The sequence below is a fragment of the Xiphophorus couchianus genome, chromosome 2 (genome assembly GCF_001444195.1).
Source record: "Xiphophorus couchianus chromosome 2, X_couchianus-1.0, whole genome shotgun sequence".
In the NCBI taxonomy this organism is placed as follows: domain Eukaryota; kingdom Metazoa; phylum Chordata; class Actinopteri; order Cyprinodontiformes; family Poeciliidae; genus Xiphophorus; species Xiphophorus couchianus.
This window is the reverse complement of record NC_040229.1, coordinates 14,764,228-14,780,156: the sequence shown is the minus strand read 5'-3', so window position 1 is coordinate 14,780,156 and position 15,929 is coordinate 14,764,228. Positions and strand designations below refer to the sequence as shown.

Genomic DNA, 15,929 nt, shown 5'->3' with positions numbered 1-15,929 from the left:
TTTATTAGACTTAGACTTAGACTTAGACTGACTTTATTGTCATTTTGCATGCACAGGGTGTATTCATACCTGGTGTTCAATTTCAACTTTGTCGCGACCTCAACCAGTACTACACTTTTAAATGATGCAAGACATGGGTCAAAAATGTGTGTCTGAACAATGGACACAAAGTTTTGTGTAGATCCAAAGAAGTGAGATTTTTTTTTTGTTTTGTTATATAAGAAAAGGATCAATTGTTAAATAACCATGAAAAAGTAACACAATGTCAGCAATTATCCTTTAGCTCCTGTATTATTATTATTACAGTATTAGGTAACTGTTAACTTAAACTAAAATACAGAATAATTACTGTACAACAAGAAATTATAAAACATTTTACAGACCTGCTGTCAAAAAAAAAAAAAAAAAACTCGACTGTTTACTGTTTAAAATGATAGGTTCTGTTGTACAGTCTGATGCTTTTGTACCAAAAATTGCTTTGGAATTATACAAATATTACAAATGGCTGCAGTAAAAAGAATTTCATTGAATATATCTTTAAGAACATCAACCCACATCTACAAATATTAGGTACTGACAAAATATTTTTACCTGTTAATTATTAATATTGTAATTTAAATGACTATCTCACAATTTAAAACACACAATAAATCTACAGTAAAATGATATTAACAGATTATGCAGTGCAGAATTGCTGACAATAGAGCAGTTTCGCTGTGAAAACCTTTACCTTTAGAGTGACAGTATGTCGCTTCGACAGTCAAGCCATTGAATGCATCTTTAATTTTCAAGACAATAAAAATTATTTACAATACATGTACTAGTTACGAAAGAAATTGTATTTTATAATCATTGACCGTAATATATGTGTGGGCTGAGGTGTCAAATCAGACGGCTTTTGGTAACGTGGTAGGTATGGGGGAAAAAATCCCACATTTTAAACTTCAGTAAAAGCAAAATTCATAATAAAACATCTGAAACTATCGTTTCTGGTTATTGGTGGCCCCCACATCTTGTCGCCCCCTAATAAAGTTTTCTGGTTGCGCCCCTGCGTCATGTGAGCGTGTTTGGTGAGAATAAGAACACTGCACGAGGGTTCCTAGTTCTGCTCTTCGTCAATTTAAACTCTCTTTATCTTATCATATAAATCTTAAAACGCGACTTTTCAGATATTTTTTCTACTTTTAATTTTCAAATGAATGTCGTTTCCTGGTTTATTTTTAATCACACATAAAAACTTAACAAAATGACGCTATTCCACAGCAACTGAACAGATAAGTTCGTCCATCACCGTTTATCCGGAAATATTAGGGGGGAAAAAGGATTATTTGTTTGTGTGTGTGTTTTTTTTGTTTTTGTTTTTTTTAATAAACAACTTCCAAACCAGCCTAATGCTTAAAAAGGAAAAAAGAAAAAATCAAATCATGCTACCGATATTTTTTTTGGGAGGAGGAAGGAGGGAAATTATAACTTTGGGTTACGTTAAATATGCGACAATGCAGATTTATTCCTGGCTACAGTTTTTTTATTATCATTATTATTATTATTGTTACAAATTCATCCAAACAGACTATTTGAATTTTCCTAAAGCCCTGCTCCTCATGTGAACACGGGTTCCCCTCTGCAGCCTATTTCCTGCTCCCTCCTCCATTCATATCCACACACAGAGAGACAGACAGACGCAGTGGGATGTAGAGTGGATGACAGGTGCTTAAAACACACATTACTTGTAAAGTTACAGCCTAATAGCAGCCGGCAGCTGCTTTCGTGGACGTGCGTGCAAGGAGGCGCTACCATCTTTTTTTTTTCATCCATCTGCGTTAGAAGTGAGCTGAGGTCTCCGAGGTCTTGGGATATAAGCTTCAGTTCCAAGGGCAGCGGGTAGATGGCACAATTTTCTTACATTTCTGAAGCGTTGCGAGCAAAGCTGAAGTGAAGGGTGTTTTATTTTAATGGTAGGGGACGGATCGGAAAGGAAAGCTTAGAATGAAGAAAAGGGAAGGAGAATCAATGATTTATCATCGCCTTGAGCAAACTTGCGGTGTAGTGATATTATTACTACGACAAGTAGTACCGCAAATAATAGTAATAATAATAATTTAAAATTCTGCACATTAACAGAAGGAGCAGGTGTCCCAACTTGCAAAGCGTTTGACTTACGGGATTTATTGCCTCAAACAATACACTATATATGCAATAAAGCGTTTGTTGCATGAGCTAATTTGTCATAGTGATGGTGCCAAGGTGAGAATAATGCGTGTGTGTTTTCTCGCTTAACTGTTCGGGTGTCTGCATGAGCAGAGAGAAAGAGAGAGAGAGGCAGAGAGAGAGAGGGGGGAAGGGGGAAGAGAGAAAGAGACTTGCAAACCATATCCTTATCTTATTAAACAAATATCCCCGCTAATAGCCCGTGAGCTCTAAATAAGTTCTCAGCCTGGGTGTGTAAACCCCTGCAGCATCCCCACTTGCAGCCCGCAGAAGCAGCAGCTTTTCCTTCCCTCTCTTTTATGTCGCACCAGCTCGCGTGTCACAAGTTCTCACGTCAGCCGCGAATGTAAATAAAAGTGACGTTGCAGCGAGTAACACCTCGTTAGTTTTTTGGTTCTGCGCTAATAAGTGAGCAGAAGAACAAATGATGGAGTCCCGTATAATAAAATCAGCGTCTGTCAGCCGAAATCAGTCAAGACAGAGCACAACGCACTATGCAGCCTTTTTTTGTAGTTGTTGGTCTGATCTGAGAGTGAACCCGGATCTCCTCAGGACGCTTCTTCACTTTTTCTCTTCTGCTGTGGCCCCCAATTACGGGTCTGATTGATGTGTGATGCCCACCTTTGCATGAGGTCTGCCCTATTAGCTCGTAGGCGTTGCCAAATCATTTTTTTTTCTTGGTACGTGCCCCACCAGTCCCCGGCGATCCCTCTGTGCATCAGAAAGAAAACCGCTCCCGATAAAATATGAATAAAAATAACATAATTTGCAACCAGCAAATATAAAAATGCCCAAATCTTCACTTTATTATTATTATTTTTTTCTATTTTAAGATAAAACATTTTAAAATGCGTTATGGGAAAACAAAAACTCCCCAATGTACTCTCTGTACAGATAAGATGGCAAGTGAAGCCAGTTATCTTTAACCCATCAAAGCTAAGTTTGAGAAACAATAATCAGAAAATTCAGTTTTCTCCAAGTAAGCGTCTGCTTGCGGTGTGATGCAGACCTTTGCATGAGTTCTGCCCTATTAGCTCGTTGGCGATGCCAAATAATACTTTTCTTAGGCTATGTGCTAAGTAGAAAGAATTACAATCAGAAAATTCAATTTTATAAAATTTGAAGTTTTTATTGGATGGAAGCAAATTTAAACATATCAAAAAGATATTCTGTGTGTTTTACTCAAGCATCACCTACCACAGTACATTTGTGGTAGATGATGTTTTTGAGGAAACTCACAAGTTTAATAAGATAGTTTTGCCTGAAAAGTCTTGCAAACCTGTTAAGTTTCTGCCCTTTGTCAGAGCGCAGTTCGAGGGAAAAGATGGTGCACTTAAGAAGAATGTGACATAGGATAGAAATTCAGTGTAAAAGCATATTTAAATAAAAATAAAAAAACGTTTTGCTGCCTTGTATTTTTATGTGAGGTCTATTTTTTGTTTCAGTATAGCCAGATTATTTGAATTAGGTGGAAAAAACGTGTTAAAATATGTACTTGAGTCTGGACTTTTAAACGGGTCTTGTGCCCCAGTCCGACTGTAGGTCTAACAACGCACATGTCCAGCGACATTTGGGCTGAAATGGACAGAGAAAACAGCGGGTGTGGATGAATGGGGCTCTGTGCAAAAATAAACAAAAATAAGCCCATCAGCAGCGCATTGTGATTATCTTTTTCTTCATTATCAGCTCCAACAAACCCGCACGCGTGCACTCACCCTGCACACACCACCAGCAGCAGAAGCTTGGCTTCAATATCAATCCTGATTAAACCTCTTTAATTCAACTTCAAGCCTAACTCCCCAAACTCAGCCAATATCACTAATAATTACAGACAGGCCAAAGGGTTAGAGCATCACTGTTACACGAGTGCCTAGAGCGCAACTGCAACTGAAAACCACAACATTCCACAAATAAATAAAAATAAGGGCGTCTGAACGGACCAGAAGTTCCGATTGACGCGAATAAAATCACAATAACGCAACAACACGCAGTAAGCTCAGTATAGGAATTCATCTCGTCTTATTTTTTTTTTTTTCCTCTTTCATATGACTTCCCTTATTTTGACGCTTGGCTGCAGTATAATTCGGTCTGCTAATATTTATACTTGCACACGGAGAGGTGCGAGTGTATAAAATAAAGCACAGCATTGGGGAAAGCTGAGTTGGTGTATTTTCTGTATTTGAGCGGTCTCTCGTGCTAGTACGACATGTTGTCTTTCCCAAAGTTTAACACAAACAAAGCACGCTTATCTCATTCCAACTAAACAGAAGCAATGATCACAATTTTTGCATCGCCTTAAAGGAAAAAAGTGGATGCGCCGAGCTGGCCGCCGTTTGCCTGATTGATTAATTATTTTGTAATTCATTAATCACTTTCGCAGGGCAAAAGGGCAACATCCTGCTAGAGCAAATTGACTCCAGTACACCCCCCTCCCCACCCCAACCTCCCACCAAACCTTCCCGTCGGCGACCACACACGCATCACGCACGCACTCACGCGCAGGCAGATTCGCACATATATATATATATATATATATATATATATATATATATATATATAAAGAAAAAAAACATGAAAAACTGTTTTCAAATTCATAAATTATAATTTAATACCAAGAACAAATTTACAGCAGAATGCTTGTTTACAATAAGCTAACACAAACAAACAAGAATTGTGTTCAACTATAAACTTTCACGCACACTCACATATATCACTTGCAATTAATAATAATAATAATAATAATAATGATAATCATAAAAAAAGTATCTATACGTTATCAATACCCTGCAGTCATATATTTTTATATATTTATATAAAAACGTGGGTCAGTTTAAACTGTTCATAATTACAATCATGTATCATTCTCTGGTCCATATGTGGCCACGAACAGCCAAACATCAGTGTTCAATCCCTTTCAGTTCAACCACAACATGGTGTTTTTTTTTCTTCCTTTTTCTCCCTGTGTGTGTATGTGTGTGTGTGTGTGTAGGTGCGTGGGTGGGTGTGTGTGTGTGTGTTAAAGAAAAGCTTCAAAACAAGGACAAAACGCAGCTTCCAGACACGCACACACAGCCAACCACACGCATTCTCGCACACACGCACACCACGGCACCTGTCAAAGAGCAAAGGAGCAATGACAGTAAAGTTAAAATATTTGCTCCTTTTTTCTTTTTCAAAAGGAAAAAAAAGAGAAAAGAAATAAAAGTAAAACAAAACAAATCTGCTCACCCTGTTTTGCGTCTGTAGCCTAATAATGAACGTCCTTTTCCTTTTTTGCTCCCCTCTTTTCTGTCTCTTTAAATACAAGGGCTAGTGTGTACTGAATGCACAGATTATATCTATACAGTCAAAAAAGAAAGAGAGAGAATAAGAGAGAGAGATAGAGAAAACATTTACATTTATATATCAAAGGTAAAATAGGTTAGCGACCTGTGGCCATGCATTCACAGTCTAAATATACATGAAAAAGAAAACATTTTCGCAGTAATATGTATATACATTAAAAACAGAACTTTCAGTGCTACCAGCTAAAACCTGCCACTCAATTCTGAAGACGTTTGTATTACCGAGAAAGAAAAAAAAATGGCAACCACAAATTTTTTTTCTTAATCACATATACTTTGTATAAAGGAACAAACTTGTCGAAATGAACTGACCTATATTTACAAGAATACTGCCTCTAAATCAGTGTTTTGCAAGTGAAACTCGACTGAAATTAGACTGAAATCTAATTTTCTTCCGTCCCCCCTTCCCATCCTCTGAAGAAGAAAAGCAAAAAAATAAAATCAAAAATCAAAACAAAAAAATTCTGTAGGCCTACTTTTAACAAGGTTTTGATAAGAAATCACATCATGCTCTTGTCAGGCACTTAATGCTTGAAGTGAATAAAGAGTGACATTTCAGGGAGGCTTTAATAATACTGCTATTAAACGCTGCTCTGGCCCTGCTTCAAAACTTTTATGACTCCTTGACCTCTCCAACTTCTTTTCCAACAACAAGCCGGGTTATGCTTTCTGTTGCTCTTCAGTGCTCTTGGTTTACCTCTATAGCAGCAGGCCTTGGAGACTTGTAAATATAACAAATTTAATAAATGTTAAAAGTTTCCTTTTAGGTGTGTCCAATTTGAAGAAGTAATGCCTGATATTTGCAGCTGGATGAGATGGGCAGTGGGGGGGAGAGGGGCTGATTGAATCATGCAAGCAGATTCAACATTTCTTTAGTAAGAAAAGAAATTAAAAAAACAGCTCCCGTAACTTCATAATAGCACAAATTAATGAAAATATGGGTCATAAAGTTCAACACCTCCCTAGTTTTGCCCCACATGGTATTGGTCTTCCTAAGTGTATAAGTGCGCTTGCAGCATTAAGCCTATTCTCCTATTGCTGTGGTTTTAATTCTCTTTAGAACCTTTTGTTTGTTTTTTTTTTTATTTATTTCTTTACATTATTTCACCATTTTTAAAATAAATCATTGTCTTAAAAAATAACATCACCTGAACTACAGAAATCACATAGGCCGGTTTGTAACCAGAAAGGAGGAACAAAGAAAGTACAAAAACACAGCTATACATGGACACAGGACAAGTCATTTCAGAAAATGAATTTTTTCCCCTTTCTTAACTTTTTTCTTTTTTTTAACCCAATTTTTTTTCCATTTTAAATGCACTTAATACTTAAAATTTTTTTCATAAGGATCAACAAAAAAAAAAAAAATCCCTTCTTTTTTTTCCTCATTTTCTTCTTTCATTAAAAAAATGAATAGGAGCATGTTGTTCTTGCTGAACACTGTGGGAGCTTGTATTTTGAAAGTTCAGTTGGATGTCTTAATTTTTCTTTTTTCTCTCAGAGTAGAGGGGTGGGGGTTGAATTCACAGTCATTTATGTCTTTCTTCATGAAAGCCAGCCCCGTGTAACAGCCGTTTTTAAATCCTTCCACAAAAGCAGCTATAATCAATGAATCCCCCCCTCCCCCGCACACACACACCTTCAGAGCCCCCCTACATTTTTTTCCCCCGTTCAAGTTCGTCTCTTTCCTGGTTTTTACTGAATTGACATGTAAGGCCAGTTAAAACTGCTCCCCGACAGCAACATATCCCTGATGAGAGTTTCAATGGGGGTTTTACCTACCAATCGGACGAAAAATAACTGTTCTATGACCGAGGAAGAGACTGTGCGGAGGGAAGGCAAGCGGAGTAACAACTTCCCAAACCGTGTTGGCTGATTGGGATACTGGCTCCGGACATATTCCTCCAGGGCGCACTGGGACTTCTCCTGCAAACTTTCCACATGGGCCACATCTGAGAGGCCACAAGCATCTGAGAGGGAGGGAGGCGGGGAGTGGGGGGTGGAAAGCAAATAATCATTAATAAAGTGTTCCTCTCACCAGGAGCTTGGTCACCACTGAGGTGATATAATAAATAGCTTTAAAATAAATATTTTTAAAATGCAAAATATGTATTTAAAATATTCACAACACAAATTTTTATTTTTTATTCTTTTTACAAAGTACTGTAGATAATAACTCCGCCTGACTATATATTATTCTGTTTTTAAAAAAATGCAAAACAATAAAGTAACACAAAACACGTCATCATCGTAAAGGCAGATGATTAAAAAGCCATCTCTGCCTCCTCCTTTCATCGCTTTCTGTTTCTCTGACTGCAGCCATTTAAAAGGCGAACTAAATAATTAAGCATATTCGTAGCTGAACGCAGTGGCTTTTTTTTTTTTTTCTGATGGCCCCATCTTTCTCGGAGCAAAGAGAGAAGGGGGGAGGGAGGGGGGCCTGGAGTAGGGAAAGACACGGAGACCTACTGACCTTTAGTGAGCTGAGATTTAAGCAAAAGCAGAAAAACGAGGGGGCTCATAGCCTACGGAATAACCGTCATACTATACAGTCAGAGACTCATAATCTGGATCTGCGCTGCTGTTGCATGTGGGCGGCAGCTGATAATGTGCCAAAAAAACACTTGTACGCGCATTGGTTAAGTTTGTAAAGTTTATGCATGACAACAAGCAAACCACCGAGGAAGCAAAAAGGCGTGTCATTCAAGCTTACAGCTCATGTTCAGTTGGGACTCAGGTATGCGGAGAAGACAAATTATGGCTTGATAGCTCTATAAAAGCCTAATACTAAAGTTCAATGAGCTGAAAATGTGATATTTCTTTTAAATGCCAAGACAATAGCAAACCACGGAGTACTGGGGCTGGTGGCTTGCAAGGTGTCGTTTAGAAACTATTTTGCTGTTTTTTCTTGCACTGTCTCGTCTGTAGCTGCGGCTAATGTAAGAAAATAGCTGGAGGAAGTTTTGGGTCATGACCCCGCGCCTGGAGGGACTCCAGAAGGGCCTCGAAAACCCCCGTTAAAAATGGGCACAACCGTATACTAATTAATAATAATAATAATAATAATAATAATAATAATAATAATAATAATAATAAATAAAACAATCACTGCTCAATATCACACTCTGCTGCATGAACGAGGCATGGATTTTTCTGTGATTAGTTTACTTAAGAGTCCTGCGCGTTTTTGTCTCACGTGTCTCTCGATGACATGAGAGCGCTGAAAACCTTCGCTTTGCTCTCATATACGTTGCGCAAATGGGACGCTAAGGCTTGTCTTTCCTTGCCTGCTCCTTCCCCCTTCTCCTTTTGGAGCCTGACATCATTTATATCTGTCATTTCCTACAAACAAGACGTGGGGTATAAACACATTGATAAATGGCTGGGGGAAAAAAAATCTTCAGGTTATTTGATATTGTATTATAGATTTTTATGATGCTTATGGCAACTGTTAAGGGTTGCGTTTAAGGGAGACTGTTTCCTTGTCACTGCACCCCAGTGTGTCTTATAAATCGGTTCTCTAATTATGTATTTATTTCAATAGGTTAGTACATCCAAAGAGCAGCTGAGTGAGTGCAGCGCTGAAGCTTTAAGCTGATGTCACATGCAACAGCCTTAAACCAGTTGCAGATACATATTTGGGTCAGCGCTGCTTTGGCTGATGTCAGTGTGTGCAGGTTAGTGACATTAACGCACTCTGTGAACTTTGCGCTTGTCTATTGTTCTTACCTGTGGTGAAGAGCACAATTGCCTTTAAGCAGCTATATTCGGCAGAGTCAACGTGCAAAGCTTTGAGCTTCTCCACTTGCTCCTGGAAGATCCTAATGTGGTCCATAAAGGCCACCACTCTGTCCGCCGACATTGGGGAGGCGTGGAGGCCAGCCGCCGCTAGGAGAGGAGCCACATGCAGGGGCATGGAGCACTGCGCGGCGTTGAGTACGAATAACTCACTCCACGTCAACCTCAGCAGAGCCACCTGGTCTGTGATCTGCAGATCCGGGAAGAATGGAATATTCCTGGCCCACTCCACGGCGCTGAAGAGCATCCTGGCCGCCAGCTCGCAAATGTTCTCGATGCCCATGATGTTATTGGGCTGCATGCACTGGCTGCCATAGCGGGACGTCGGGTAGGGCTCCGCTCTCAGCAGAAGAGAGATATATCCGGATAAGTAGGAATGGCAGTGGAGTGGGTCTCCATTTGTCAAGGCGAACTGACCGTGGTGTGGCTGTGTGGGTGGCACCCGTCCCCTTTGCACGGCTGCAGTAAAAAGAGAAACTACAGATATTGAAGCCTGAATTCTACTAAATTAGAGATTTCCTTTTAGAAATACAGAAATTTGGACTAAGAGTGCACAGAAAACACATTTAAAAACAGCATGTTTACAGTTTGTCATCAACACACACATACATACACTCACTGGGTTTAACGCACACAACCATAAGGTTGTAATAAAGCAAATTACGCTCTGAATAATGAAATGTGCCATTTTGCACATATTTTTCTATCAGCTACAGTAGCATTAGCTGGCTGTGAAGGAAACACAAAGACAGACCTTGCATGTTTAACCCTTAACCTACTTAGCAATCCATCTCCATTTTACACACACACGCAGGCCTACTTTCGCTATTTCTTATATGTACATATTTCCCAGGGCTTTTCTTACATTTGTTTTGCGGGCACATTTTACGATAATGTCCAGCTTTACACACAGAGAGAAATAAAATAAAGCGACAGAGATGTTGCCAGAGCACGCTATCCCATAATTCGCCATATCAGCGCAGGAGGCTATGTAATGTAACATCTATTCATAGTGCTGTCTGCACACGAATTGAATAACAATAATATTAATATTATTATTATTAATAATAATAAAAACAAAACCACGGCCATTTTATATTGTTTTTAAATGCAGCTCTGCGTGGAGCTGGATGTGAGGCGGAGAAAGAAAGCCTGGTCTCCAGCACAACACAGAGAGCGGCTCCATTGCCTGCTCCTGCCGCACACCCTTGCATGGAACAGTCGGGGGGGTTGGAAGAATAGGAGAATAGGACTATGGAGGACGACATAATAGCATAAGCGTTCGTGTCGGGTGGTCTGCAAACGCACAAGCACACACACGGATTAGGAAAACCAAAAAATCCCAATACCTTCCCGTCTCATGCCGACTTTAAGGCATTTTTTGAGGCGGCAGTACTGACACTGATTGCGGTGGTGCTGGTCGATCGGACAATTCCTGTTGGCACGGCATGTATAAGTGAGGTTCCGCCGTACGCTCCGCTTGAAGAAGCTCTTACAGCCCTCGCAGGTGAACTGGCCGTAGTGCTTGCCGCTAGATTTGTCCCCGCACACCACGCACTCGATGTGCTGCGGCTGCTTCTCCGACTGCTGCTGCGACGTCTGGTTCGTCGGCGTGGATTGCGCGTTGTTCGGGGGTCCCTGCACCGGAGTCTGAGGGGTCGGTGGGGCGATCTGGGAGGCTGTCAGGTTCAGCTGGCCCGGCTGAGGGGTGGGAAGGGATAGTCCTCCTTGGGTCTGCGAGGAAAGGGCGCCTTGGGTGTCAGCCACATCGTCCTGGGAGCCTCTCCACGCTACCATTGCCATATCTATCAGTCAACGGAGAGAAACTTTTTGTCTGCCGTGTTTGCTGCCCGCGGTGGAGAATGTCTCAAGGAAAAACTCGGGGGACTGTAACAGCCTGGCGTTTGGATCCACTCCGGATCTCCCGAAAACTGTCGGTTTTATTGCTGTTGGAGACGCCCGGGGAGGCACGCTTTCAAAACTGATGCGACGGCGAGCTGAGCGGCTGCCTTGCGCTTAAAGGCCAAGTCCAGGGGCGCTTACAGTCAGCCATCCAGCACACCCATCAATGGGAGGAAAGGTAGGCTGAATATGTCAAAAAGAACCAACCGAGGTAGCATGGGACTGTTCTGGGTATGATGGAGCAGGCTCCCAACAGCAGCACACACATGAACACACACACACTGTAGCAGCTCTACTATCAAGTTCCAGCACAAGTCTTGAAGAAAACCAGCCAAATGATGACAGAAAAATCAGAATAAGCAGCGCCTTCTTCCCGTTTCTCCTTGTGAGGTTGCGCCAAGCAAGCGCGCAGCTGAAGCTCTGTGTTTTGAGAGCTTGGAATATGAAGACAACTCTCTTCCCCCTCCAAAAACCAAAAGCAGTAAAAACAAGAAACCTAAAAAAAAAAAAAAAAAAAAAAAAAAAAAACAAAGATCACAACCTACAAAGCCTCCTCCGTGCGTTGAAAAATAATAGGAAAAAGCAGCGGAGAATCAAAGTGATCAAATATGTTAAAAAGGCGGAGGTTAGGAAGTGATTTGCGATTGGTAGGAGCCGGGCTGGCAGAATGCTTTCTCTCTGATCAGCTCACTGAGCTCTCTATATAGTGAACTTTGACACGACTGCTGCAACTTAGCACACGTTACCATGGAGATCGGCTGCCATATAAGGAAGGAGAGTGTGTTTGACTGGTCAGAGCTCAGGGACCTCCCCCTGAACCCTATTGGCTAGTCGGCACTTGTGCTACTTGGTACCTTGCCAGAGCCAGCATGGAGGTCGAGAGGAGGGCCGCTTGGTCCTAAAAGGAGACGTTTTCTGAAAGAAAGAGCTACCAAAATCCCTCAGACTATATGAGATATAAGCCTGCACACATATAGCTCCACAAAGCTTTAGGAATTACGTGAAGAAAAAATAATTTCCTCCTCATGTATCCGGTTGCAGTATATTAAACATGGTGGAAAATCCAAGGATGTTCCAGTTCCTGAACATGGATTACACTCTAAAATGTTTGTTGTTAAAGTATCACTGTTTCGCTGTCCAATTAATGTTAAAATATTGCTGCTGTACCATTTATGACAGTGGAAAGGCTTAAAGTCCCTACAAAATTCAACATCAATTGTTTTTGCTGTAAATGTTTACTATAACTCGTGGTCCAATTCTATTTTATAAACCCAGGGCATGCAATACAGAAGTTGTTTTCTGTAGCTTAACCAAAAATGTTCAGTTTAGTCAGGAGCAGATGGAGTAGTGGCTATGTTTAGTTTAGTTTCAATACCGTATTCTAAATTACAGCAGCTTAGATGTTGCACTGGAAATCTAAAGGTGAGATAAGGTAAACATTACAAAGTGCTGAGCCGTTAAGAATGCATCTATTTTACCGCGACAACTTTACAGTGACATACTTTGAATTGCTTTAAAAGTAAGACTTTTTGTAAAAACAACAACAAAACAGTATGAAGTGTGTATTATCATGTTACAAGATACAGAGATAGCTCATATTATGAGCCAATAAGTCTCTCTCACTATATAAGGTTGTTGCTTTTTTGGAAAATAATTCTGCACACATTTTGCACAAAACATGCATCAAATTCTGCCATCCACGCTCATTGAAGTTGCAGTGGTTCTATGCAGGTTTAAAAGGTTGTAAGTGCTTCTAACCAGGCGCTGTTTATCACAGTCGTAAAGATGTTATGGCAGTGCACTGAAATCCTCTGTCTGCACATCCCAGAGGAAACAAAGATCTTTCCCCCTCTAATCCAACTGGGTCACAAGGGGCCAAAATCTGGTCCTCCAAAAGTCAAAGCTTTGTATACATGTGGTCAAATAATAATAAAAAAGCAGGAAACAGAGATTGCATCCAAAAATATAAATTTATCACTAGATGTCAGAAGTCACCACCATGCAGGACAGGCAGCAAGACGACATCCTGGGGAATAAAACGAGGCGTCATTTGTGGAGATACTTCCTGACTAAAGACATTGTGCAGGAGTAAATGTCTATTTAAAAATTCAACTCATTGACGCGGACGGTTTGCCTGTCCAAAAGTGTTAGTGATTGCAGGGATAAATGAGCATTTCCAGCCTTAAAAGAAAAAAAAAAAAAAAAAAAAGACAAGAAGCAACAAAACTGTTTCACTTTGAGTGCAGCTTTGAACTGCAGGTGAAACTTCACAGCCGTGGAGATGAACTTCCAGCCAGGTCAGTGTGTTAGGCGACAGAGAGAGCAGCCCTATCCACCAGCATCCACCAGCATTGTCTCAGGATGTATTACAGTATATGGGTGCCCCCTAGCGTATGATTTTTTTTTCTCTCTTCAAATAAGATTCAATTTAGAGGAGCCATCCGAGACGGAAACAGCTTCAGTCTCGTCTCTCGCATCGACCAAGCAAACTAACGAGCTGCAGTTTAAACTGATGACTGTTTTAATTTCGCTCAACACAACACAACCGTGGATGGGAAAAAGCTTTGATAGCTGCAGGAGTTGGATTTACTTTTGCACATTTTCCCCCCCCGCTACTTTTACTAATCTCAGTGGTTGTATCAAACCAAATTACATCTAATATTGAGAGAAATTAGCCGATTGTATATTTTTTGCTTGCATTATTATTTTTCGTTTACAGATCCAGCGAAAGTGGAAACAGTCCCGAAAGACGCTGCGAGGATCCAGTTTCACACAGATAAAGGTGAGTGTTTATAATTCTTAATTATGATTTATTTTTTTAAATTAAGCAGCGTTGCTTTATTTCTCAGCTTTAAATCAAAAACTTTCCTTTAAAATAAGCTGCAAGATTTGCATCAGGAACGCGAATCGTATTCTAGAGGCTGTGCAGCGAACACGGACTTTTTCCACCACCTCATTCATTAATTTCTAAGATAACCGCGATAAGTCTTGCAAGTTTGCAAACAGCCATTCATAAAATTTTTATTCAACATTAATAGCGAGTCAGGAGGCTGTATTCTCGTAGCAAACCTACCAAATGCATATGCTGCTGATTCGTCCGTAGCGGGATGCATCTTCTCCCCTCTCTCTCTTTCTCTCTCTTATTCAGATTAAATTTAGTCTTCCCCTTTTCGACACAGTCCTCAGACTGATTCCTCTCCAACCCAGTCGGGGAGTTGCATGCACCAAAAAGGCTCGCTGTTTATTGGAAACGAAGTGCAATATCTGCTGTTGCTGCTGAGGATGAGCATGCAAAAACTTTTCGGGAGCCGAAACAAACAACTGATTCACGTCATGTGCTGCTGAGTGAAGAATGAGAGGAAACGCAGCCTAATAGGTTGAAGTGTCGTCCGAGCAGAACAGCATGTGTGATGCCTTCTGGAAACGACAAGCAAAGCCGGGGAAGGTTTGCAGCGAGCGGCAAAGATCCTGTGCGCCTTTTTCTCTCCTACAGTAATGTGGCCGAAGCGCGCTCGATCGCCGCTGCTTTGTGTGGGCAATGCTGAGGGGAGAGAAGAAGAGAGGAGAGGAGAGGAGAGGGAGGGGGGCTGGGGGGTAGTGCAGCCAGAACTGACACCTGTCTTTAAGTGGGGCGAGTTAGTAACGTGGAATTGTGCATTTTTGCAAATTAAATGAAAATTGCAATTGTAATTTGAAAATGAGCCACCATGCCATTTTAGACCAAAATTTAAATGCAATTAATATAAATTGAATATATATATATATATATTTAAATACGACAATATATGTCATATATATTGAATTCTGAATTATTATTATTATTAGTATTATTAGTATTGCAATAATTATTTCATGGAATTTGTGTGGGATGCAGAAACATTTTCCAAATACTCTTTTTTTCCCACCTTTCTCTTTTCTTTTTTTTTCTATTCCTCGGCTTCCTCTGCGTGTCGCCTTCAAGCAGAGGATAAAAGTATTAAATGCTCAGCAAGCCACCATGCGCACAACAATAGCGCTGCCCAACGGGATCAGTATCGATTAAGTTGAGACAGAGGATGTCGCCCGCACTAAATATTTACTGATCACACACAAATAGCTGGGTCTTTAACGATTTCTCATGCTCAGGCTGAGGGAAAAGGGAGGGGAGAGAAGAAGAAGAAAAAAACAGGACTAAATCACTTTATTATTGTTGGTGAAACAAAGCGGGCACCCATAATGTGGAAGACAGCAAAGGAGATGTGCTGATTGGGATGATTGCAGTTAAATTAATCGATAGAGCGACGGATAATAGTTGAGATTTACGATCTTGCCAAGAGAAAAAGCTCCAAGCGCTGCGTGAGGTGGAAATAGCTGGTGCAATTCATACCGTTTAACTGGAAATGCAGTTTTATTCCAAAAATACTCTGAATAAAAATAAAAAGGAAAACAGCAATAGTAAAAATGAAAATATTTAGCGACGGCTCAACGTCCGTTATTTATGGTAAAAGTCAAAATTTCTATAAAAAAAAATTGCGTCTGACTTATTTGTGGTTTCACCAAGTCCTCTTTCATGCAGATAGAGGGATTCTGACCCGCAGGTCTCCAAGTTCCCGGCCCGATTAACCCTTCCACTGCCGCATTGGTTCAAAGGTTAACCAGGCTAATCAACTTCAAGAGTCTTATTGAATTAGATGCCTG

General features: G+C 40.5%; 1 protein-coding gene across 4 annotated transcripts; it reads right to left on the bottom strand.

Annotated features, from left to right (window-relative positions):
• Positions 1-4,790: 4,790 nt before the first annotated feature.
• Positions 4,791-14,812, bottom strand: nr2f2 (nuclear receptor subfamily 2, group F, member 2). 4 transcript variants are annotated; one of them, XM_028038387.1, is made up of 4 exons: positions 14,551-14,812; positions 14,326-14,516; positions 9,282-9,809; positions 4,791-7,522 (listed from the first exon to the last, which is right to left on the bottom strand). In XM_028038387.1, the coding sequence occupies exons 2-4, from the start codon at positions 14,363-14,365 to the stop codon at positions 7,248-7,250; spliced, it is 843 nt and encodes a 280-aa protein (XP_027894188.1). In that variant the 5' UTR covers positions 14,366-14,516; positions 14,551-14,812; the 3' UTR covers positions 4,791-7,247. The 4 variants fall into 4 exon arrangements, with proteins under 4 accessions (XP_027894188.1, XP_027894178.1, XP_027894162.1 ...); XM_028038377.1 differs by having other exon boundaries at positions 14,326-14,812; XM_028038361.1 differs by lacking the exons at positions 14,326-14,516; positions 14,551-14,812 and adding an exon at positions 10,700-11,755 and having other exon boundaries at positions 9,282-9,827.
• Positions 14,813-15,929: the final 1,117 nt, after the last annotated feature.

Coding starts and splice junctions, on each gene's coding strand:
- nr2f2 (XM_028038361.1), bottom strand. CDS start 11,153: ATGGCAATGGTAGCGTGGAGAGGCTCCCAGGACGATGTGGCTGACACC. Junction 9,828..10,699: donor AGTCGGCATGAGACGGGAAG/GTATTGGGATTT, acceptor CAATATCTGTAG/TTTCTCTTTTTACTGCAGCC. Junction 7,523..9,281: donor AATTGTGCTCTTCACCACAG/GTAAGAACAATA, acceptor CCTCCCTCTCAG/ATGCTTGTGGCCTCTCAGAT.